This window comes from Narcine bancroftii, chromosome 7 (genome assembly GCF_036971445.1).
Source record: "Narcine bancroftii isolate sNarBan1 chromosome 7, sNarBan1.hap1, whole genome shotgun sequence".
In the NCBI taxonomy this organism is placed as follows: domain Eukaryota; kingdom Metazoa; phylum Chordata; class Chondrichthyes; order Torpediniformes; family Narcinidae; genus Narcine; species Narcine bancroftii.
The window spans coordinates 201,076,782-201,102,624 of NC_091475.1; the positions used below are offsets into that span (position 1 = coordinate 201,076,782).

The 25,843-nt window shown below is 42.0% G+C and overlaps 1 protein-coding gene and 1 long non-coding RNA gene across 17 annotated transcripts in view; one reads left to right on the forward strand and one right to left on the reverse strand.

Moving 5' to 3' along the window:
* The window catches only part of LOC138739610 (uncharacterized), a 132,068-nt gene that overhangs the window by 60,669 nt on the left and 45,556 nt on the right, over positions 1–25,843 (forward strand). The window lies entirely within an intron of this gene.
* The window catches only part of asmtl (acetylserotonin O-methyltransferase-like), an 83,558-nt gene continuing 62,186 nt past the window's right edge, over positions 4,472–25,843 (reverse strand). For all 16 annotated transcript variants that reach the window (XM_069891990.1, XM_069891987.1, XM_069891982.1 and 13 more), the window contains 8 exons: positions 24,486–24,594; positions 22,858–23,263; positions 21,770–21,941; positions 18,133–18,317; positions 16,485–16,602; positions 14,849–14,992; positions 11,504–11,626; positions 4,472–7,135 (listed from right to left, as the gene is read on the reverse strand). In XM_069891990.1, coding sequence (XP_069748091.1) covers positions 6,921–7,135; positions 11,504–11,626; positions 14,849–14,992; positions 16,485–16,602; positions 18,133–18,317; positions 21,770–21,941; positions 22,858–23,263; positions 24,486–24,594 — 1,472 coding nt within the window. In that variant the 3' untranslated portion in view covers positions 4,472–6,920. The remainder of the gene's footprint in view (positions 7,136–11,503; positions 11,627–14,848; positions 14,993–16,484; positions 16,603–18,132; positions 18,318–21,769; positions 21,942–22,857; positions 23,264–24,485; positions 24,595–25,843) is intronic.

The following is a 25,843-nucleotide window of genomic DNA, read 5'->3' on the forward strand; positions in this document are numbered from 1 at the left end:
ATCCTTCTATGATCTAAAGAGAAAAGTTGGAGCTCTACTAGCCTGGCCTCAAAAGACTTGTTTCCCAATCCAGGCAACATCCTGGCAAATCTCCTCTGCCCCTGTAGATGACACTTCCCAGCTTCTAATATTTCCCAATCTCAAATCATGTCATCTTCCGAGGAAATGTCAGCCTCGATAATCAGAATTGTATCTTATTCATCCAAATAAATCAAACTTCATAATTGCAGGTGTAAATAGCTTTAATTTTTTTGTTGGTAAAAGCGAATAAACATTTTCATAGCTTCACACTTCATCACGATACTTTATGAATATTTGAATATTTCATATATGAAATATGAATATTTCATATTTTAATTTGTTTATATTTGAAGTTGAGTATCGTTATAATTTACAATATGCTTTGTCTGACTCATCGTGATGAAGTGTGAAGCTATGAAAATGTTTATTCGCTTTTACCAACAAAAAAATATGAAATGATTAATAATGAATAATAAAGATAAATAATGATGATAATGAATTCAAAGAAAGATTTCTCAAGTGAACTTACTCTACTTCCATAGTCATTCCAAGAATGAGAACAAGCTTCTTGTCCGCTCGGATATTGCGACATATGACATCATAGTAACTCAATAAAAACAACCCTCTTTCTTAAAGGGAAAATCATAATTACAACCACAAATCACAAACACAAGGTTTTAACCTCGACAGCATCCTCTTCGTAGCTTCCATATCCTTTCTCTAATGAGGTGACCAGAACTGAACACAATACTCTAAGTGTGGTCTCACCAGAGATTTGATCTCTCTACTTCTGAATTCCATCCCCAATTGATGAATCCCAACATCCCATTGGCTTTCTTAACTATCCTATCAACCTGTGCCGCCACCTTGAGGGGTGTATGGATTTGAACCCCAAGGTCCCTTTATTCATCCACACTCTTAAGTAACCAACTATTAAGTAGCCCTCTGGTTAGTCCTTCCACAATGCATCACCTCGCTTATCTGGATTGAAATCCATCTGCCACTTTTCTGCCCAACTTTGCGTCCTGTCTATATCCTCTTGTAACCTTCAGCTTCATCCACAACTCCTCCAACCTTCATGTCATCCACAAACTTAGTGACCCATCCTTCCGCCTCTTCATCCTAGTCATTTATTTGGCCTGCTGAATTTCTCCAGCATTGTTTTTCCTTCAACCATGATGTCTACAGACTTTCGTGTTTTACTTTTCACTTTTCCTTCTGTATTCCATGGTTTCTATTATGAGTATGTACTGAGTACTCATCATTGTCTTCCTTCTGTCATATCTGTTAACACAGTTTACCTCAGCCAGAACACAATCCAGGCAACATCCTGGCAAATCTCCTGTAAACTTGCCTCGCCCTTTAACATCCTGATAGTGGATCTATACTGGCCTCTTCCATTTTGGTTTCTCATAAACCTAATTTCCTTGACATTTCAAGCATTTATCTATCTTCGTCTTAAAAAAAAATGTAATGATGTGGCCTCCACCATCTTCAGGAGCAGGGAGATTCCCTACCCTCTGGTAGAAGACCATTTAACATCCCTCATTCCACCTGCAACTTTTCAAAATTAATTTTTGACTGAAAACATTGGTGAAAATTTACTTCTGTTGGGAATAAAAGTCAGGGGTGTGAGATCAATTTCATTCCCACTATCAAGTCAAGTTTATTGCCATCTGATTGCACAAGTGCAACCTGACGAAACAGCGTTCTCCAGTCCTTGGTGCAAAGACATGCAGGCATACAACCAGACATATGACACATGACAGACAAACAATATATATGCAGGAGAAGTATTTCATCTATACAAATAAATATTGCTTCATGAATATGAGAGTCTCAGAGGGTCAGTGTGAGCATTTCTTTTGGTTGTTCCGCATTTACACTGCTCGTGGGAAGAAGCTGTTCCTCAACCTGGTGGTGCTGGCTCTGGTACACCTGTGTGCAGGGTGGAAAGGAGTCCTCAATGATTTTGCACATCCTCTTCAGACAATGATCCCAAAAGATCATGTTGAATGGGGTGGGGGGGGAGGGAGAAGAAAGACACCAGAGACTCTCTGCCACTCCTGTGGATTGACTACCAATCCATTTCTCTACAGCATGCATACTACACTGTGATGCAGCTGGTCAGGATGCTCTTGATAGACCTCCTGTGGAAGATTGACATGATGATGGCCAACTCGTATATACTTTATTAATTCATCCTTTACTCAACTTGTAGTCTGAGAGCTGTTGGTTGTAAATCACAGTTATAACTTACTTGAATAAAAACAGTTCCTACCAAGTACAAATAAAAAATTTCAGTGTTCTGGGAAGGGGCTTGAGGTCACTAGTCTCCACACCGGTGGTCTATAGTTTTGTTACGGATTGTCCATGACAAATAAAGGAATACCTAAAATGATCTGTGAGTAGAAGGGTTACATTGTTGGTATGACAATAAACAGCCAATAAATTCACTATCCCACTCTTTGAAAATCCAGATATTTCTTGTGCTTCCTTTAGTGGCATCCATTTCCCGCACTTCCCTATGATCTGCCAGGGTCCTAATTTCAACCTATGAGGACCATTTCCCATACTCCATCTTTAAACTACATGAATTAACTGGAAAATGTATTATATAACTTATTAAGATAGGTGATTTAAATGGGTGCTGGGGGCTTCAACAGGAATAACATCCACTTGTTTCAAAAATCTGTCAGCCTGGCATCAAAGTCTTGAGTTTTACCATTAACTTAAGTTCAGCATCTTTACGTAAATGAGAGTGATTCATGAGAACTGTACTACCCCAATCATTTGCCCCTTTAATTTCCCGTCATGCCCACTATTCAAAAGCATATCAACAACTCCCAGAAATGTTCACTACCCCGGTCCTCTAATTCTAATTTATAATCCAACAGCCTAAAGATCCTGCCTCAACTATACATTTAAATTTAGACATGCAATACCTAACAGGTTCCTCCGGCCCAGGAGCGCATGCTGTCCAATTACACCCAATTGACCTTTAACCCCCATATATTTAAGGGTGGGAAGAAACTGAGCACCTGGAGGAAACCCATGCAGATACAGGGTGAACGTAGAAACTCCTTACAGATTCCTCAGTGCCAAATTGAGATATCCTTCCAAAACACCACCAAACCCATAACTTCCTTCATGGGTGACCTTTTTAAAATGCTATATCTACTGGGATATCTCTGGACAACTTCAGCCACATTTAAAAAAAAACCTTAGTTCCATCACACTAAGTTATGATTACTTGTGCCATTAATTCATCCCTTTTATGTCGCTGGAGCACATATTTGGATATGGTGTTTTTAAATGAGATCTTTCTAACGTTTTCCATACTATAATCATCTTGGCTTTTTGTCTTGTTTTCACTATTTGTTTCTAACTTATACTTCCAGCTTCCCCTGGATTCTCCTCTCACATCCATGCTTAGCGACGTTAAACCATCCCTGAAAGCTTTGGCCACTTCCACGAGGATGCTCAAGATTTGTTTATTGTCACACACAAAAAGTTATATTCCATAAAATGTGTCAGCTTTTTTCTACTGTCAAGGCTCACAAAGAGGTATCACTGTCATTGTGTGAAACAAGAAAGTCTGCAGATGCTGTGATTGTAGTAAATAAGCAAAAGAGCTAGAGAAACTCAGCAGGTCTCACATCACTCAGAGCAGGCAAAGATATGTAATCAATGCTTCAGTCATGAGCCGTTCATCAAGTTATATTTCTTCAGTCTTAGAAAAGTTTTAATGCTTGAGGCCCCTTCGAGAGCCCTTCTTGTCCTCAGCACACTTTCAAATCCCAGACTGGATACCTGATTCCCACAAGGGAGACTGCAGTAGAAGTCCCTCAGCCACCAGTGTCCTTCATCCGTGGCCAACTTGGACACGGACATCCATAGGTTAAGGTGTTCAAAAAGTGTTGGTCCTTTTAACAGGCTATTTAAAGCCTGCACTGCGCTGTTGGCATTAAGACTGGGCCATAGGACCATGTGGAGGAGTGCTCCCCATTCTCCTGGGTCTGCACCAGTAGGGCTCCAGTAACATGAGCTCCTGAAGCGCTGCCAATTTCATTGTTGACGTGATTTGTCTGACTTGTGGAGATTTCAGCTTCCCCTAAACTAGAGCCTGCCTTCCTGCAATGTCTCTCCACCTCTTATACAGTTGATTCATTCTATTGCTGTGCTCGTTAGCACAGTGTGGGGAGTAATTCACATTGATCAGGACCTTAATACACTTTTTCCTTGCCCCTTAAATCTCTGGTTGGCTAGAACTCATTCCTCCCCCCCACCACCCCCACCTCATACATCATTGGTAACTCCATGCATCCAGCCTCCAATCAACTCCCTTCAGCCTGTTTTGCAGCCATTCAGTGACATCCTTAACCCCAGCACTAAGGAAACAAGTACCACTAAATCATAAAGGACAAAAATCATCTCAGTAAATCAATGATCAATTTTGAATGGACAACTCTCTGTAATGTCAGTGATTCATAGCAATCTCCAAGAATAGCAGATATGTAGAATTCAAAAGTCCATGTGCTATATTTTGGAATATGGAGGCACATAAGTTGCTGCTGCCCTCACGACTCCAGAGATCTGGTTAGGTCTTGAGCTCCTGTGCCATTTTGTATAGAGCTTGCAGTAAGGATGTACCCTGGGCACGCCAGTTTTGTCCCACATCTCAAAGATGTGCTGATAAGAGCAACTAAATAACCCTTTGGTGAAGGTGGGTAGATGGGAGAATTCCAGTGAAGTGCTGAGATGAGATTGTTCTGAGAGCTAGCACAGATTTGATGGGCCGTATGGCCGCCATATACCAAAATATAACATTTAATATCGTTTCAAACCACAAAACACAATTTAATATTGAATTAATTCAGAATGTACAATGTAGAAGCAACTTAAACGAGTTGATTGTTCCCGCCCACCCCCTCAGCACAGAAACCACATTAGTGCCATTGACAGTGATGTTTCAAGAATCATGAGCGGACTGGTGCCATGCACAAGGCTGCGAAACAAGATGAGAGCACATGGAATTAGAGGAAGGATACTTGCATGTGTAGAACATTGGCTGGTTGGCAGGAAACAGAGAGTAGGAATGAAGGGATCCAATTCCGATTGGCTATTAGTTTCCAGTGGTGCTCCGCAGGGGATTATGGAATAGATGGCTTTGTGGCTAAATTTGCAGATGGTACCAAAATAGGTGGTAGGGCAGGTGGTGCTGAGGTTACAGAAAGAATTGGATGGATTGAACGAATAAGAAGTGGCAGATGAAATACCATGTTGGAATGTGTACAGTTGTGGCGGCACATCACTAGGCAGGCAAACCGGCTGGGTGGATGAACTGCCTTGGGTGCTCCTGGGCATCCGCTCCATGCCCAAGGAGGATCTGCAGGCATTATCAGCTGAGCTGGTCTACAGCACACCGCTGGCACTTCCTGATGAGTTCATCTACGCGCCTCATAACCCTCAGCAGTCCCCGCACAAGCTGATACCCCACCTCCGGGCTCACTTGGACTCCTTCGCACCCAACCGCTGCCCAGACACGGCACACAGCCATCTCATGTCCCCAGCGAGCTGCTTTCCACAGAGTACGTTTTTATTCTGCAGAGACCTTATGAGGGGCCATACCAGGTTGTCCGGCGTTCAGGGTCTACGTTCACGCTGGACATCGGCGGCAGGCGGGAACTGTTTACTGTGGACAGGCTGAAGCCAGTGCACCTCCACCCCACCGAACCAGTGATTGCAGCCCAGCCCAAGAAGTGAAGCTGTCCAGCTAAAAAGGACATTGGCACTGGTTCTGGGGGGGGGGTGGTGTGGGGCGGCACACCACTAGGTAGGCGAACCGGCCCTGCTTGTAATCCACGCAGTGGGTAAGTCAGCCAAAATGGCACTGTTGTAGGGGGGTGGTGGTTTCCCCTTCTTCTCAGCACGGGGCTCAGAAGTCTGCGCTGGGGGAATAACATGATGCCCGGGTGACGTCAGCGCCCCCCAGCGTGGTTCTCAGCCAAGTCCGGACTGGGAGTATAAGTCCAGCCCAGCAGCCTGCAATAAATCAGGCTCACTGAGCTCGACCCGTCTGGTTGTGTGTTCTTTCAGTAGCAGTAGCACAGACATGCACTTTGGAAGAAAAAATAGATGGGGAAAAAAATTAATAATTCCAAGGTGCAAAGGGATTTGGGAGTCTTCATGCAGGATACCCTAAATGTTAACCTCCAGGATGAATCGGTGGTGAAGAAGGTGAATGCAAGCTTGGCATTCATTTCTAGAGGAATAGCATGCAAGAGCAGGGATGTAATGTTTAAGACTCGAAAGCACTGCAACTCATGGAAGTTGTTTTAGTCAGAGGGTCGTGAGTCTGTGAAGCTTGATGCCACAGGGAGCTGAAGAAGAGAGGCCACTGGGTGCATTTAAGGCAGAGTTTGACAGTTATTTGATTCGTCATGGGATCAAGGGAAAGCCAGGGAGTGGGGCTGAGTGGGAGGATGGATCAGTTCATGATTAGAATGGCGGGGCTGGATAGAGTGGATGTGGAAAAGATGTTTCCAGTCATGGGAGTGTCGAGGACTGGAAGGCACAGCATCTGATTAAAAGGATGTCCCTTTACAACAGAGATGAGGAGAAATTTCTTTAGCTGGAGGGTGGTGGTGTAGAATTAATTGTTGAGGATGGCTATTGAGGCAAAATCATTGGGTGGATTTAAAGCAGAGGTTGATAAGTTCATGATTAGTGAGGGTGTCAAAGATTAAGGGGAGAAGAAAGGAAAATGTGGTTGAAAGGAAAAATACATCAGCCATGACTTGAATGGTGGATCAGACTCCATGGGCTGAATTTACTAATTCTCCATCTTCTATTAAAAGACCGACCTTAAATACCTTCCACAATATTCAGTTAGAAAACTACTGCTTTATGCAAAAAATGACATCCAGAAAAGTTCCTGTGTGCTTGATCTGTACGTGTGCAAAGCCATGATTATGGAGGATTTTCCGGTACTCTGATCCACTCCTCTCCTTGCCTTCACTCTGCGTCATTAAACTAAGGGAATTCAGGAGAGCTCTGCAGGGCTTGGTCTTCCGATCGTAGAGCACGAGTTCAGTCAGGAGAAGGCCACATCCTGGAAACAAAAGAGCAAATTGTTCCATTGGGAGAAAAAAATCAACAAAATCTTATTTTCCATCCATTAAAAATCAGCAGAATGCAATAAGGAAAAAGATTTTTCACGAGTCAAGAAGCTCGACAGCTTGTAATTAGGCCTTCATGGCAATCAAATCCTATTCCAATTTGCTTGTCAACATCATTTCGACCGTCACTATCCACATACCTCTCCAAACGTCTTTTGGACATTACTTGAAGGACAACAGATAAGTAAGAATCAAAAGTAGGAAAAATGGAAAATTAAAATCATTTCCCTCTGATACACAAGAATGAGAAGGATCTTAGATAAAAATACACTGATTGACACCTACAAAGCAAGTATATACATCTCTGCTTGGACAGCCATTGTAGTTTATAATTGGTGGATTCATTGCCACAGAGAGGTACAGCACAGAAACATGCTGACTCAATCTAATCCCATTTGGTAGTATTTGTCCCATAATGCTTGAACCATTTCCTATCTATGTCCCTGTCCAAATGCCTTTTAAACATTGTATATGTACCTGCCTCGACCACTTCCTCTGACAGCTCATTCCAAGAGATGTACAAAGATCCTGCTGTAACCTTAGACAGCCTGTGTATATATACTGAATGGTTTAAATTCCATAATTCACCAATTGCCAAAAAAAATCCTGAAAATAAATGTGATCAAAATTCATAAATCCTTTAAAATAAAATGTTCAAAAACAAATGTTTAAAGAAAACAAGCCACTTAGTCCAAATTTAAAACTAACTTTGATTATCTTTTTGGGAAAAAAAACCCTCAGGTCCTCTAAATCTTTCTTCCATCTGTGCCTCCACTTTTAAACTCTGCCACTCTAGGAAAAACAACGCGACATTCTTTCTTATCTATACAGCTTAGGATTTTATACACCTCTATGACATCATCCTTCAGCCACCACTGCTCCAGAGAAAACCATACCAGCTTCTCCAGGTTCTCCTTGCAATACAAGTCCTCCAATCCCAGCCACCTATTTCTGAACCTTTTCTGCACTCACTCTAGCTTAATTACATCCTTTCTATAGCTTGGTGACCAGAAGCGCACCCAGTACTTCAGGTGTAATTTGGCCAATTACTTTTCTAACCTGACGTCTCAACTCTTGTACTCAATTACCCTGAGCAATAAAGGGAAGCACGTTTTATGCTTTCTTTACCTCTTTGTCTATCTGTGTCTCATCCTTCAGCAAACTATAATTCAATCTGTCCTACAACACTCCGAGGCCCTCTCCCATTCACTGTGTATGTCCTGCCCTGGTTTATCTTCCTAAAATGCATTATTTTGCACTTGTCTAAATTAAATGCCATCTGCCATTCCTTTGGCCATTTTCCCAGTTGATCTAGGTCCTGCTGTAACTGTGGACAATGGGAATAGATTTACTTAATGGTGTAAATTCCATAATTCAGAATTGGAAAGGAAAAGTAACAGCTTGGAATGTCTTAGAGCTGAAAATATTGGATCAAAATCCATAAATCCTTGAGAATAAAATGTTAATAAACAAATGTTTTGGGAAAAAGAGCCACTCTCTCTACATTTAAAACTTTTTATATCTTTGATACACCTTCATAAGGCCTGCATTTTTGTATGAAGCATAATATCAATTCCAATTATCCCAGAAACTATTCATTTAACTCCTAGTTCTTTCCAACACTCGTTACTTCACCCATTTATTTAATTTTTCTAAATTGATTTTTTTTTGTAGTCCTTTCACCTTTTCATTGTCTAAATTCTCTGTCCTTGACAATGACCCCACAACAAGGTAGTAGCAACAATATTCCAAATTTCCCCCAAGGCTGTTTGGCTGACCATCGAGCAGGAACATGTATTGCCGAAAAACAGTGAGGTCATCAAGCAGGCTGAGCAACTATTTTATGGACTTGAATTAACCACGATCTCCCAGGAATTGCAATGTGAGCAGGGATAGCAGTCTGTGATATGGCTAATGAAGCATTCAGAAAATTGGGGCAAAAGTCCTATCAGTTCTTTATCTCCGCAGAGATTATCAGTGATAGGAATGGCCTCCTGCTACCTGGTAGTCTGGTCTTCCTTTGATACTTGCATATTGTGATAAGTTTGGTTCCCTGGGTGAAGAATAAATTGTCCAGTTGAACTGAAAAAAATCTCAGAATCAGATGATTAGAATCAGACACATTTAGTGTCCGTGGATTTGCCTCCAGTGCTCCTGCTACTTCAGACCAATGCAATCAGGAAGCTTTCAGTGCCTGAGGCCCTTGGGGAGTCATTCCTGACCTCAGCACTTGTAACAGCACCGATTTACTGCAGCTTAAAAAGAATACACTCATTTCTTTCAGTACATCATGAAGTTGACTTGCTTTTTTATTCACTAGACATAACATTGCATTCTTCAACTCCCCAAGCACCAGCCAGCTAAGCTTCTCTGACTTTCTCATTGGCTCACTGCCACACATGACACACTCTCTCTCCTCTTACTGGATCTGAGTTTCATCACACCCACGCATCGCTTACGTCATCAGCGGCGGCTGGCACTGTTCCTGATGAAGATAAGTGTGCGACCGTGACAACCCCCCCAACCCCAACAGCCTCCAAGCCATTCAAGGAGGCGACTGATGGGAATTGTCCTGCTATGTAACGGTCCAGAAGGCTGACAGTTCGGCTCGACCTTGTACGATAGGGCAAGGCAGGTGATTCATGGTCTTACTGGCAAGGGTGCCACTAGTCCTCTGACTCCGACGCAGAACATGGACCGTCAATATACACCAGCTTCAACCTGTCGATGGAAACTGTCAGCTTTTCCATTCCTGTCAATCACAAAAGTCTTTGGGTGACATCATAAGACTTGAAAAGGACCATCATAAACGGGCTGAAGTGGTTTGCGATCAGTATCATGCCAGAAGAACACACGAGTTATAGTGTTTTAAATCATTCAGCACATACACCGTAAGTGATGCCTGCTGCATAGGAGTAGGTTGGAGTAATCTCGTATTTTCCTGAAGATCATAAACTTATCTGGCTGCATCATAGAGCATTGTGCTTGAACTCAGATTCACAAACTCACCTGGCAAGGTTAATGAAGCGCCATATATTAGCTCTGCTGCACTTCAAGGAGAACCATGGGAAAATGCTCGCTCCACATAGATGCATCACCATCTGCTGTTAATGCTGCTTTCAATTGTCGACAGAAGCGTTCAACGAGGCTGTTGGCCTGTGGATGGTGAGTTGCAGTGTGAATACGGGTTGTGTCCAGATCAGTGAGAGCTCGGAATAACGCCAACTCGAACTGAGATCCTTGATCTGTTGTAACAGTGACTGGAACACCAAAAGATGGAATCCAACAATCCAGGAAAGCCCTAGCGACGGTCTCCGCAGAGATATCAGTGATAGGAATGGCCTCCTGCTACCTGGTAGTCTGGTCTTCACACATGAGCAGATAAGTATATCCCCGAGATGATGGAAGCCATCCTACCAAGTCTAAATGCACATGCTGGAAATGAGAATGTGGAACAATGAAATACCCCAGCTTGGATTTCATGTGTCTGGAGACTTTAGGGCATTAACGCGACAAGGAGGTCCTTGCCCATAATCCAACATCCTGTTTAACATGCGGCCAGGCAAAACGTTCCATAACTAGTTTGATTGCTGCTCTTCTTCATCCAAATTTGTGACCAGAATATCATACATCATCGCTTAAGTCATCAGTGGCGGCCGGCACTACTCCCGACACCGCGACTGTGACACACCTTTCAAAATTCCAGTTCTGATATCTGGTTCTCACAAGCCTGTCTCCAGCATCCCGCAGCTGTGTGATTTGTTTGACCATAGTCGCCACAGCTTGTGTGGGTCCTTCATTCGTTGAGTCCCTTGCTGGTCCACTGCTGTGGTGATCTTCCTGCAGGGTTGTCTCCCAGGCTTCTCTTTCTCAACAGGTCATGTTCTCTCATTTTTGGTGCCTTGCTACCCCTGTGTTTGTGACCCCTCATGGTCAACTGCCCAGCACATGCGTGCCATCTTGGGTGCAGACCTCTGTGGTTGCAGTATGTTAACAGACTGTTTAAAGTCTGTACGGTACCATCAGCATCACGACCGAGCAGTAGGACCCTGTGGAGCAGCACTGGGTCTACACTCCTTGATCTCTCAGGACAGCAATGGCATTTTTTCCTCCCCACAGAGAACTGTTAAAATGATGGGGCATTTCTAATGCACCGACACTGCTCTCAGTGCAGATCCAGATAAAAGGTTAATTTCAAGAGCATGAAATAGATGAATGATAAGAGGAGGCAAAAACATTTCCTCAACAATGAGAGAATAGACAATTTCCCATGTAGAATAGATGTAGGAACAATGGATTACCTGGTTTGCAAATCTGAGACAACCTGCTTAATAGGAGATTGATCTTGTCTTCCTTCCAGTAATGCAGAACATTGACGAGTATGTAAAGTTCTGCCTCTGGTATGTCATCTACGAAGAGGTCTCCTTTTTTTTGGACAGAAAAGAAAAAAAAATGAAATGTTAAAACAGTGCCTGATCTGTGGTTTATTTCCACCACATTTCCAGTCTTATTTCAGATTTCCAGCATCAGCTATATTTTGGGTTTACTTTATAGCAGGGGTGTCAAACTCAAATTCACAGAGGGCCAAAATTAAAACTTGGACCAAGTCTTGGGCCAAACTAGATATTTATTGAAAATTTTCAACAACATCTGCATGTTTTCTCTTCTTTCAACATATGTAACGTTAAACTTTTTCTTATTAAAATAAATGTTTAATAATAGTTTTGGTTAAACTCTATCCAGAAGAAGCATTAACAAATGAGAAATAAAATATTCAATAAATATTATTTCTCTATAGCCTTTAAGCTCCTTTTAAATGTATTTTTTTTCACAAGCCAACAAGTCAAAAAAATAACAACTTGCTTCAATGAAAATCCAATCTTTCAACTATGAACAGTCCAAAGTGAACCAAAGAAAATATGAATCCAAGCTTAGCTTACTACACTGTGATTTACTCTGATGCACCTGGGTCTAAACCAGATACTTGGCATCTCTTCTTAGATGCAAGTTCATCAAACTCTGGGGTCAGAGTTTGCCTCCCACCTGTCTTGAAAGGTCCTGTTTTCTGTCTTTCGTTTGGCCATTTTTCGTAAGGGGTTTATTAGATGTGAGTTAGGCGACAGGTCGCAGATGCTAGTGAAAGTAAAGAGAGGAGGTGGGGGCGATTAGTGGGCCGGCGCCAAAGCACTTGCAAAGCATTCTGGGATTTGTAGTATTAGCTGTGCATGCGCTATACTGGCACAGCTCTAATACATATTTGATATGATCTTGCGGGCCAAATATAATTATATCACGGGCCAAATTTGGCCTGCGGGCCTGAGTTTGACACGTGTGCTTTATAGCTTCGACATTGAATCTCATCCATTTTTGCCGCACGGAATGCTGTGTTTAACCCTAATGCCCCATCTGATCATATGGAGTCAAACAAAATGTTACATTGGTGAAATTTACCCATGATTACCTTTACCAATCACTGCGGAAACTATTTACATTTGCCACAACCAGAGAAGGGAAAGCTCTGCAGAGAGCAAAACATTAATGCTCCATTCATGTCAACTTGACAAGTTGAAGGGAGCTTTTCCTCCTTTCAATGTAGGTTAAAAACAAAAGATTGTCTACAACAGAAAAGTCTGTGTCACACGCGGATGATTTAGGATCGAGAGGAGTAGGAATTTGTTTCCCCACCCCCCCCCACCCAAAGGGTAATGAATCTGTTAAATTCTCTGACTAAGGAAGCCGTAGAGGCCACCTTGTTATATTTGAGACACATTTCCAAATATTTTTGCATAGTACAGCAATTAAGAGTTATCAGGAACAGCTGGTTGGTGGAGCTGAGTCCACAATTTGAGCAGGCCATGACTTTATTGGATGGCAGTGCATGCTCTAATGTCTAGATGGCCAACTCCTGCTACTATTTCTTCTGTGACACCAAAGAAAAGGTGATAGTTGCTTGAAGGTGATCCTCATGTAGAAACGCCTGGGAAAATTTCCTGATGGCTGAGATTTCCACTGGAAGTAATTTTGTCCCTCTCAAAGGGCTTTGCACTCTGCTTTGCAAGTTGCAGTCTACTTAGATTTGGAGAATCCTTCACACTTGCTGACAACAGAGAAAAATGTTTTCATATGTACCCTAGAGCATTAAGTTTTGCTTTGTATCTTAGTTCCTAGCACAGATAAATATCCTGTTGTATTGTTAAGGTTTAAGTTTACTTTTTACTTTGTGTCTGGTGCAGTGAGGAGGTAAAACAGACGGAGTCCACAAGTAAACAGATGCAAGCAGATAAACAGGTTATCCATAACAGCATGTAAAGAACACTTTTTACAGAGTATAGGATTATAATGAAAGGAAGATCAATTCACTCCAAGCAAGGGCAGCACAAAGGCACTGTTGTGGGGTTCTTTCAGGAGCTTGATGCGTGGTTTTCATACTTTTGAGCCTTCAGGCGAGAGAAATATGCCGAGAGTGCGATGAGTCTTTCAGTATATTGGCTGCCTTTCCTAGGCAGGGGAGACGTAGATGAAGTTAGTGGAGGAGAGAAGTGTGAAATGCTCCCAGCTGCATTCAATATTCTCTGCAGCTTCAGCCGATCTTGAGCAGAGCAATTGCGATGCTTCCAGCAGAGGTTTTTGACCTTGCGCCTGCAGTGTTATTGAGGGGATATGGTGAACTTTATTACTCTTCAAAGAAAGAAGAGGCTTTGGTGTGTTTTCTTGACTATTGCAACAATGTGCTTGCTTCAGGTTAGGACACTGGAGATAATTGTTCCTAACAATTTGAAGTTACCTTCTCTTTCTACTTTAGCACTAGAAAGGAGAGCATGGTTGTGGACTCTGCCACTTCAACTGAAGCTAATAATAATTTTTCATCTTATTGACATTAAATGGTTGCCTATTTTGGCACCATGCCACTAAACGTACAATCCCTTTCATGTACTCTGTCTCATCAAACTCATGACTGTGGTTCATCACTGAGGATGGAGTTGAAGCGATGGAATTTATCATTTAGGCAGCTTCTATGGCCAAGTTCACCCAACTAATATGATTGAGAGAGCCCATATATGATTTACTAGGATGTTGCCCAGAATTCAGGAACTGAGTTACAGGGAAAAGTTAAACAGGTTAAGACTTTATTCCCTGGAGCATAGAAGAATGAGGGGAGATTTGATAGATGTATTTAAAATTATGAGGGCTAAATACAGAGTAAATGCAAGGTAGGCTTTTTCTACTGAGGGTAGGTGATAATACAAACATGGGTTCAGAGTGAAAGGGGAAAAGTTTAGGGGGATCTTCTTCGCACAGAGAGTAGTGGGAATGTGGAAAGAGCTGGCATCTGAAATGGTAAATGGGAGCTCAATTTTAACATTTAATAAGAAATTGGGCAGGTACATGGATAGGAGGGGTGTGCAGGGCTATGGATTGGGTGCAGGTCAGTGGGACGAGGCAGAATAATAGTTCGGCACAGATTAGAAGGGCTGAAGGGCCTGTTTCTGTGTTGCAATGTTCTATGGCAAGGGCTTGTAGGCCGAAAGGGCATGTTACAATGCTGTATGTCTAAATGTAATCTAAATTATGAGGAAAACAGTTAAAAGAACAGCACTTGAACCAAGAGTGGAAAAAAAACCCAAGGTCGTAACACTTTTACTTACCTTCCCTGAAAGAAATTCGATTCAGGTTTTGACCATATTGCTGGGACCACTTAAGCTTTTCTAACAATTGTGGCCGATTAAACACAGTGAGAACCATATCTTGATATGCATTTGCCATTTCATATGCTAATGCTCCAGTAGCTCCTGTGAAAGAAACATTTTGGACATAATTACTAAATGAAAACATTTTGGACATAAAAACTAACTGAAAGATCTCTGTCATCCATTTCATTCATTCTGTCTTTTGCAGAAAATTAAACTTCAGTCTTGATATAATAAAGTCCAGATTTGGATCCGGAAAAACGACAATCGTTTGATATAATACAAGGTTCTACCACTCTTCTGTACAAGTTGGTTAAAATGAAAGTACTTCAGTATCTGGAGTCTTCTGGATAGCCGAACTGGGTCTTTTGGCTCAGTTGACATGATTTCCCTCCAACCATACCCTCCTACTCTACAAAAGCAGCATGGTTAGCTTGATCTTGCAGTGTGCCAGATGGTTTTCTTTGAGGTTCTCCTCATGATCTGCTGGGATTTTTCTCGGGTACTCTGGTTTCCTCCCAGACTCCAAAATGAATGGGGTTGGAGGTCAATTGTGTGTGATCGGACAGCACAGGTATCAATGGTTGGAATCGGCTTCTACCATGTCAAATTTAGATTTGACCCTCAAGATATGCAGCTGCCTCCCACAGAACCTGGGACCATGGTTCGAGGATAATAGGCAAACCATTTAGGATCGAGATGAGGAGGAATTTCTTTACCCAGAGGGTGGTGAATCTGTGGAATTCATTGCCACAGAGAGCGGTAGAGGCACATTAATTGAATATATTTAAGAGGGAATTAGATATATTTCTTCAGTATAAGGGAATTAGGGGTTGTGGAGAGAAGGCGGGGATGGGGTACTGAACTTTAAGATCAGACATGATCTCATTGAATGGCGGAGCAGGCTCGAAGGGCTTAATGACCTACTCCTGCTCCTATCTTCTATGTTTCTAATTCATCTTCTCAGACTTTCATTTCCCTACCTAGCTTTCACCTTCCCCAGTAGTCACACTTCAACCCATGGTCAATCCGCTCATGCTTGCATGAATATCACTTCACTCTGGTAACAAATTCTATCACCATCCAACTCATCACAACAAAGTTACAGAATGTGAATATGGTTCAAATGATGTTTGAAAGACGCCTGATATTTAAATGTGAACAAATTAAGAGAGGCCAAAATACAAAGGTAAAAATGATCCTATTTTATCTCTATTCATCTCAAACTGAAGATGTGTCAATCTTGTTGCCTGCTAAAAGATCCACAAGAAAAAAAAAATCACAAAGTGCCAAGGATTAGGGTTGGAATCCAACATTGTCTTTAAGGAGTTTGTGTGTTCTCCCAGTGTTTGCGTGGATTTCCTCCCACCCTTCAAAAGTATGAGGATTGAAGGTTAATTGGGGTATTGGAACAGTATGGGCTCATGGGCCCATACTGTGCTGTATGTTTACATTTAAAATTGGAGCTCAGCTGCGATTAACTCTACTTTTAATGATTTTTCTTCCAAAACTGATCTACAACAAAGCTCTTGGAGGGAGGCAAGAAGTGAATCGCATGCAAATTATGATACATCAAAGCGAAAAAAGGTCATACCTCCCAAGTCACAAGCAGTTTTAAATGAAGAAAGATTAAACGCCTTTGCAATGTCACTCCCAACAACTCTGACAACGTTGTCAAGTGCAGACATTAGAGACAACATTTGTTTCGAATTCTGTTGATGAAAATATTAATGGTCAAGGTAGTACTTCAAGAAACAGAAGGGACAATTTTTAGGTTAATGATAATGGAAGGGTGCGACAACTTGTCACTCAAACTTTCGAGTCAAAATCGAAGTTTTAAAGTGAAACAAAGTTGGATGCTCATGCAAGTATTTTTTTTCCTTCCTTTTAAATCCATAAATTTAGATTTTGAAAATCAATTCCAAATTCCAATTTGACAAATATCAATTGAATCTGCCCTCAAAAACATGACATTCTTTACCCTCTCAACTTGAGGGGAAGTTAGAATTAAAGCTGCCAAATTTCTTTAAACAGATTTTCCAATACATGTTGATTCAATAACCTAATAATGGAGAGAAAATAATTATTTGGGAAATATCTGTCAGGAAATGCAACTCAACGGTTTTGTTTTCACGCTGAGTTCTGTAAATGATTTCTGATACCCTCTTATTTAGCTCATATAAATGTGGAAGAAATATTCAGATTAACTAATGGAATTTGTAAAAACACAAATGTTGGAGGAATTCAGTAGGTTCCGCAGTGTCCATATAACCGCTGTTTCAGGCCTGAGTCCTTCACCAAAGTACAAGCTAAAAGCAGGCAAGTGGACTATATTAAAAGGCTGGTGAAAAGGAAAGAATAAGAGGGGGAAGAGCACATACCCACAGACAAAGTATTCTCCCCTTCCTCTCTCCTGTCCTCCTATCCATATCCAATTAACACCTTTTGTCTGTTGGTCTGTGCTGCTCCCCCAGCCCTTTCTTGACAGCTGTGATGGATTATGTTATATTTTATATTGCATATAGATATGTTTTAAAGGAGATAAATTGTGGGATTTATTTTCGTTAGGTCACAAAAAGATACAAACACTTCATAACAGAGTTTTCATTTAAAATGCCAGAGCTCTGCTCAAGTTTGACAGCCCAGGCTCTCAGTGCCTTTGTAAAGACAATGGAAAGCGCTTTGCTGAAGGACTTCGCAAGTAGCTGCTAATTGGACATGCTATGGAATAATGGATTATTGTTTTGAAAGCAACAGATGAATGGACTCAGAAGATTGGGTCCGGTGCCACAATCTGCCTGAAGCCAGTTTGCTCTTCCAGGAAGGTCATGTGGTTTTGCAAGCACAGAGAACCAAGCAGGTTTTTTCTCGGAGAGGGAGAGGGCTGGTTTTCTGCAGTGGCTTTTGGAAGTTGGTTTTGAAACCCCATTTTGAAGACGGGTTGTGAGTTCATTTTATTGAAGAATCCGTTATCCAAATACAAAGTCCAAATTCACAACAACTATAAATGTTAGTTCTTTTACACATAGCCTTTTAATGTCATGAGATAAGCAAAGCTGCACCGGATTCTGATCTATGACTACAATCTATTTCAGTTTCACATAAAATTGTCTTTGTCTCCAAACCCAGTGAAATCTTTAAAGTCAGAGAATATAATCACAGTTTTCCCCTGATGGATGGTGGTATTTGAGCAGGACCAGTTTGATGATAGTGGAAAAGACGTGTTGAATTGTATATTTTACCTGAAATAAGTCTTCGGTTTTTCCTCCAGAGGCTGACAGGCACTGATTTGACCCCTCTTTAACAGCTAAATCCAGTTGAGTGAAAAGTGGCCATAAATAATCATTGTTATAAAGAATATAATGACACATAGAATTAGCAGTGCCTGTTGCAAGAAACATGTTGGCAAATTTGGTGTTCCTGTACACTGTAAAGAAGAGAACAAGTTACTCAACTACGAACGAAAGAAAAGCTGGAGTATCTCAGCAGGTCTGGCACCCTCGGAGAGAAATGGCCAGTTGGTAGGAACACTTTGGCGACACAAAGGGTCTCGACCGAAAACACTGATTGACCATGTCTCTCTGTGGATGCTGCCTGGTCTGGTGAGACCTCCCAGCTTCTCGTTATTCATTTGAGATTTCAGCATCTGCATTTATCTAGGTTGCTCAATGTTTTGTGGTAGCAAAAGATGATCAGCTCACAGCACTTATAGTGACTGTTATGACTGATAACCGTAAACTATTCCTCCCCCAGATGATGCCGCTTTAGTTGCCCATTCAGAGCCAGCTCTTCAGTGCTTGATGTCCTGTTTTGCGGAAACTGCCAAAATGTTTGGCCTGGAAGTCAGCCAGAATAAAACTGAGGTCCTCCATTAGCCAGCCCCCCAACATCTCCATCGGGCACACAAAACTCAAAACGGTCAACCAGTTTACCTATCTCAGCTGCACCATTTCATCGGATGCAAGGATCGACAACGAGATAGACAACAGACTCGCCAAGGTAAATAGCGCCTTTGGAAGACTACACAGAAGAGTCTGGAAAAACAACCAACTGAAAAACCTCACAAAGATTAGCGTATACAGAGCCGTTGTCATACCCACACTCCTGTTCGGCTCCGAATCATGGGTCCTCTACCGGCATCACCTACGGCTCCTAGAACATTTCCACCAGCATTGTCTCCGCTCCATCCTCAACATACATTGGAGCGACTTCATCCCTAACATCGAAGTACTCGAGATGGCAGAGGCCGACAGCATCGAATCCACGCTGCTGAAGATCCAACTACGCTGGGTAGGTCACGTCTCCAGAATGGAGGACCATCGCCTTCCCAAGATCGTGTTCTATGGCGAGCTGTCCACTGGCCACCGTGACAGAGGTGCACCAACGAAGAGGTACAAGGACTGCCTAAAGAAATCTCTTGGTGCCTGCCACATTGACCACCGCCAGTGGGCTGATACCGCCTCAAACCGTGCATCCTGGCGCCTCATAGTTTGGCAGGCAGCAACCTCCTTTGAAGAAGACCGCAGAGCCCACCTCACTGACAAAAGACAAAGGAGGAAAAACCCAACACCCAACCCCAACCCACCAATTTTCCCCTGCCACCGCTGCAACTGTGTCTGCCTGTCCCGCATCGGACTTGTCAGCCACAAACGAGCCTGCAGCTGACGTGGACATTTACCCCTCAATAAATCTTCGTCCGCGAAGCCAAGCCAAAGATTCCTCCCCCCCACCACCTCAAAGGAAATTTTCAAAATTGTATTCAAGTCAACAGCTCGGTAGTTTATGCAATTTTGAAGACTCTCACGAAATGTGCAAAACAACCTTGAAAACATGATAGAAGTGTGTTATGAAATTTAAAAACACTGCCCTACGTTGGTCGCTACTTGGGGTGACACGGCTGGCATGGTGGTTAGCATAACGCCTTTATAGTGCCAGCGATCGGGACTGTGGTTTGAATCCCGCGCTGTCTGTAAGGAGTTTGCATGTTCTCCTTCTGTCTGCGTGGGTTTCCCTGGGTGCTCTGGTTTCCTCCCACCATTTGAAACACTTAATTGGGTGTAAATTGGGCAGGCATGGGCTCATGGCCTGCTACTATGCTGTATGTCTAAAAAAAATTGAATGCCCCCCTCCAACCAGAACCATCTAGCCCCTCCCTTAACTATCTCAACAGGCTCAAGTTCAATTTTTATTCATTCATATAGATGACGAGCAGGTTTTGGTTCTCCGATCAAGTTTTCTTGGCTCAGTAGTGGCACTGCCTCATTGGGCCAGAGACTTTGGTCAATGCTGATCTTGGATGCCATCTGTATGATTCCCTCCTAGTTTCCTCCTCCACACTGTCTGGTCTAAGGATTGGGTAACGAAATCACCCATAAAGCAGAGAGATACAGTGTAGAAACTGGTCCTTCAGCCCAATGACTCCACACTGACCATCAACCCCCCCCCCATATTGCATGAACTCCGATTGTTAATTCTCTCCACGTTCACTTCAATTCCTCCCAGATTTGACTCGTTGCAGACACACAGCAGACAATTATCCTACCAACCTCCATGTTTTTGGAATCTGGGAGGAAATAGAAGAGACTGGTGGAAATCGCCAGGTCTCGGAGAATATGCGTAGAAATATGTGTCATCACGAGAATTTGAAAGTGACCTGTACCATTTAGATTAAATTGCTGCTTTAGAATAATTTCTACTTGATCTCATTTTACTGACTGATTTTCAAACCAAAGAGAGAATTGGACACACACGAGATATGAATGAAAGAGATAAGAATTCAGTTGCATTTCACTGTTGTGATGCTCTGCCCATGGGTTATGTCAACAGATAGGCAGAAGTAAAACGTGAAAGCCTGTAGTGACTATGGTACAAGTTAAAACGCAACCCTGGAGAAACTCACCAGGACAAACAGTGTACTTTATATTTCTTTCTTTTTCTTTGGCTTGGCTTCGCGGACGAAGATTTATGGAGGGGTATGTCCACGTCTGCTGCAGGCTCGTTTGTGGCTGACAAGTCCGATGCGGGACAGGCAGGCACGGTTGCAGCGGTTGCAGGGGAAAATTGGTGGGTTGGGGTTTTGGTGTTGAGTTTTTCCCTCTTTTGTCAGTGAGGTGGGCTCTGCAGTCTTCTTCAAAGGAGGTCGCTGCTTGCCGAACTGTGAGGCGCCAAGATACATAACCGACGTTTCGGGCTTGAGCCCCATCAATGTTCGTAGGGTCAGTTGAATTTGCCATGGAATTTCAGGACCCACGGACACCAATGAAGCGACACAAGCTATTTTCAGCAAACCAAACTTGTCAACTCTCCTTTCCCCAATTTCTTCTATTTCTACTTAAACATCATCTCCCCTGTTCTACTGATAGTCAACGTCTTCACAGCATAGAAACAGGCCCTTCAGCCCAAACATCCACCCAACCAAACTGGTCCCATATGCCTTCATTCTGTCTTTTGAACTCTTCCCCTGCCCCAGTTCCTTTAGTGCTTTGTTCCAGTGCCAACCACCCTTTGTGCGAAGAAGGTTCATGTCAGGACTTTTTGAAATGTTTCCGCTATCACCTTAAATCTATGCCGTCAAGTTTTAGATTCCCCTAGCTCGGGGAAAAATTCTAATACTATTTACCTTATCTGTGCCCCTCGTAATGTTATAAACAACAACTCCTTAGCCTCCTGCACACCAGGAAAAAATGTCCTAGCCCATCTATCCTCTGCTTACAATACCAGTCCCAGCAACATTCTCCTGAAAGTCTATTTTGTGAACAACATATTTTGTTTCAAAATGGCTTCAGTGACATCTGGACCGACATCCACATGAGAAAGGTGGATTAAAAATCAATGACAAACTTACACCGAGTCTAACAGCATGGTTATCTGATCACTCACATTGTGTAGTTCCTGGTGTTTTATCCAGCAAGCCAAGTGATACACAGGCATCTAAGAGACGTTCAGTCCCATCCACTGTAGCCTTAATTCTCTGAGCAACATCTGAAGCTTCTAAGCCATCCTGTATGCGCAATACATCAAATACCTTCAGTTTCGTAGCAGTAAATAAGACCTGCAGAATCAAAGCATTTCAGTCAGCCATAGAGTAAAGTTAACACTGCACAAACTAAAAGCATGTGGGAAATCTAAATACAACTAGACAACAGGATACAACATTAAACATCGGCAAAGGTAAATGTTTTCAAAGGTTCCACTTTAAAAGTTTCACAAAGTTAATAAATACAATTTTGAACTTAAAAGCAAGTTTGTAAAAAAAAAAAAATACCAATATCATCAATTCATAGCTCCTTGATCTCCATGTTATTTAATTAAAGTGTGAAGTTTTTAAACAGACCATAAAAGATCATTCACAGGAATAAATCTGTTCTAATCCATCAACATTTTTGACCATATGCTTTAAAAAAATATGCTTGGCCAGTTTCTTCTAGATGCCAAATATGGATCTTACACTGTTGAGCTCTTCAGAAACCACGATGAGCTGTTCTTTCCCCACACAAGTTTGGACAGCAGTCTTTTAATGCTGGGTTGATTTGTGGCATCTCAGACATCTCAGAGTTGCTCTGGTGTTCTCTTTTAGTGTGTACACATTGACACACTCTAGTTATATTTGAATTGTAAATATAAAAATGAACCATGAAACAAAATGCAAAATGAGCTTAAACTGAACTCTTAGACATTTCATAAATTTCATTTTAACAATACATTGAAACTCCTGCTTGCAAATTACACCCAATTAACCTGCAATCCTGTACATTTGAGGGTGGGAGGAAATCAGAGCACCCGGAGAAAACCCAAGCAGGTTACAGGGAGAACATACAAACTCCATACAGACAGTGAGATTCTAACCCGGGTTGCTAGTTCCGTAACAGCATTACATCAAATTATTTTCCTACTAGTGGACGATGAAGTGATGTCAAATTACTAAGACATTGTCAAATAAAGGTTGTTCACCAATTTAATTTCTGCACCTTTGATGCTTTGAAACCATCCACTAAGTCTGCAACTTTGTGAAGACATTCATTCATCTCCATGTGGGTAGATGGCATTTCCATTTCCACCAACTTTTGTGCCTCAGAAGTAACATTTCGTGGCACTGCACCCGAACTTGTTATTGCATCCTCTAATCGTATGGTTGGCTCAGGCTTCAGGCTTTTTTCTCCAGCTTCCTTCTTACTGAGGTTTATGGAGTTACCCTCGAGATCACTAGGCATGGTGTTGCTTGCAATACACTTGATGTCCAATGAACTGGAAATTTCATCCAGCTTCCTGCAGAAGTGGTTCAGAGGAAAGCCCACCACATTCAGAAAGTCCCCATGCACATATTCAACCAACATTCCACCAAGTGCCTGAATTCCATAGCCACCTGCCTTGTCCCTTGAAACAAAAGAAATACAAGTAAAATAGTGGCAAAACACTTTACAGCATTTGTCAGACCAATGATACCTCAAAAGGACATAATGAAAAATAAATAAAATTGGACAGGAAGGGTGAACATGGAGCAAAACATTAAATTGTTTGGGATTCCATTTCAGACTGATCCAAGTTCCTCTTCAAGACCACCACCCCAATAGAAAGTAGGTAGAACTCTCCAAAAAGAATTAGGGCAGCACAGTTAGCTTTGCAACGATGATAAAGCGCCAGCAACCGGGACTCCAATCCCTCGCAGTCTGTAAGGAGATTGTATGTTCTCCCCAAGTCTGCATGGGTTTCTTCCCACTGTTCAAAGAACAAACTGGGAGTGTAGGGTTAATTGGTGGCACAGGCTCATGGGTCAAAAGGCCCTGTTACCACACTGTATGTCTAAATTTTAAAAATATAGAACAATTGTTAATGCTCAAATATACAACCCCTCAGTTTGCAGAGAAATAAAATACAGCTTTAAAATAAGAATGTTTGTAGAGTGCAAATAATGTGGCTTGATTACGCAAATAAAAACATATTTAGAATCCAATAAAGTGCCAGATTTAAACGCATGCAAAACAAGTGAAACAAGGTTTCAAGATCTAAGAGCATCTATTTAAGACAAAATAAATAAATATACGGTACTTAAAAAGTACTCCAAATGCACTGAAGTAAAGCACTGAAGTCTGTAGACGCTGTGATTGAAATAAAAACAAAATGCTGGAGGAACTCAGCCAGTTAAACAGTGTACTTGATACCTTCATCAAGGTATGAATAAAATGTAGACAGTCAAACAAAATGGTGGAGGTGTGGGTGGGGGGGGGGGGGGAAGAGAAGGGGCAGGGGGAAGGCCTTCACTTGGAATCATTTGATCCCAAGTGCCTGTAACTAACATATGCCTCCCTTTTTGACAACAAAGCCTCAATACAACATCCCTTGTCAACCAGTGTTTCCTAATCTTATTGGCCTCGCTCTTAACACAAGCGCAAACATGCTGGCCCTGAACTTTGAAAGCCCACTCACTGCAGGTCACTTCAGTGGCCATACAGCAGTTGGTTGGATTTCCAAGGAATTTTGGCAATTCGCAGAGTTGAAGGGACAAATAGCCTTCATTTGAATTGTATGGAATTGTACCCAAAGATAGAAAAACATTGCAAGAATGTGCTGGGAATAATTCTGGCTTGTGTGAACATACATTGGCTCACCACTGTTTATATATTCCCAGAGAAGCTCCTCCGATACTTCTGAAAACTTTACTTTCGTTTCTTCATAAAAAGTAGTAATGTTGGTCTCCATCTGGTTACCTAGAATAATAATATCAATTTACATTACTCTGTTAAAGGGTGAAAAAAGCCCCTTTCACCCTTGCGTCCCACTAAATTGGCCGTTCAATGTCCTGGGATAAGAATGGTTTTCACACATGACCACTCCTGACTGGGACACTGAACTCTTTCACACTTACAAGGAGCCATTCCCGGGTTAGGGCTGTTCCAGCTTCTACCGGTGATGGCAGTACACATCGAGTGATGGTGGACCTGCCCTAAATCCTGATCAATGTATTATGATCTTATATTTGAACAAAATTAATCATGCGTAATTATAACATAATTAAGCTTTATGTACAGCACAGTATGAGCCCTTCAACCCCTGCTGTTGTTGTGCCGACCTACATAAACCTTTATCAGGGACTGTGGGAAAGTGCTATCAATCAATAAATAGCAATAGTGAACAATTTTTAAATAGGATGGGAAAGTGTGTAGTGCTATAGCGCACAATTTATAAAGCGTGGGAAAGTTGGTAGCACTATTACTTATAATTTCCACAGTGTGGGAAAGTTGGTAGAACTATCATGTACAACTTAAATACATTGGGAATAAATAGCAATAGCGGACAATTTTTAAGTAGCTTGGGAAAGGTGGTAGTGCTATAGAGCACAATTTATAAAGACTGTGGGGAAAAAGCAATGGCGGATTTGCCCTCCCAGAATTCTGTGCGACAGAGAAAGAACTGTATACACAGCTACATCCACGGAGCATGCATGGAGGGGTTTCTCTGCCGCCCAGCATTCTGGGAAGTCAGGTCCGCCATTGCTTATTCCCAGTCTTTATAAATTGTCCGCTATAGCGCTACCACCTTTCCCACGCTGTCTAAAAATTGTCCGCTATTGCTATTTATTTTCTCTCTCTCCCGCTGTGACTTTCTCACAGCAAAGTTTATACCCTCATGTTCTTGCACTCATGCAAAAATTGGGTCATTTCAATCCCACAATGCAATTGCCTGTTTCACACTTCCATGTTTACAACGCCAGCGTCTGCAGACACTGGGGATTGTACTAGGAGTCGAGGCAATCTATCCCCGGCGTGGGCCGACGTCATCTAATGCTGGCATTGAGTTGATTTTGCTTTCACGTTAGACACTTTAAAGGTAGATTGGCTGTTAATTCCTGGGATCACTTGCAAGTGTGAAAGGGGCTAATACAACCTAACCATTGACCAAAATCAGGCGCAAGTGGAATATACTCATAATAAGACAACCAATTGTCTTAATACTGAA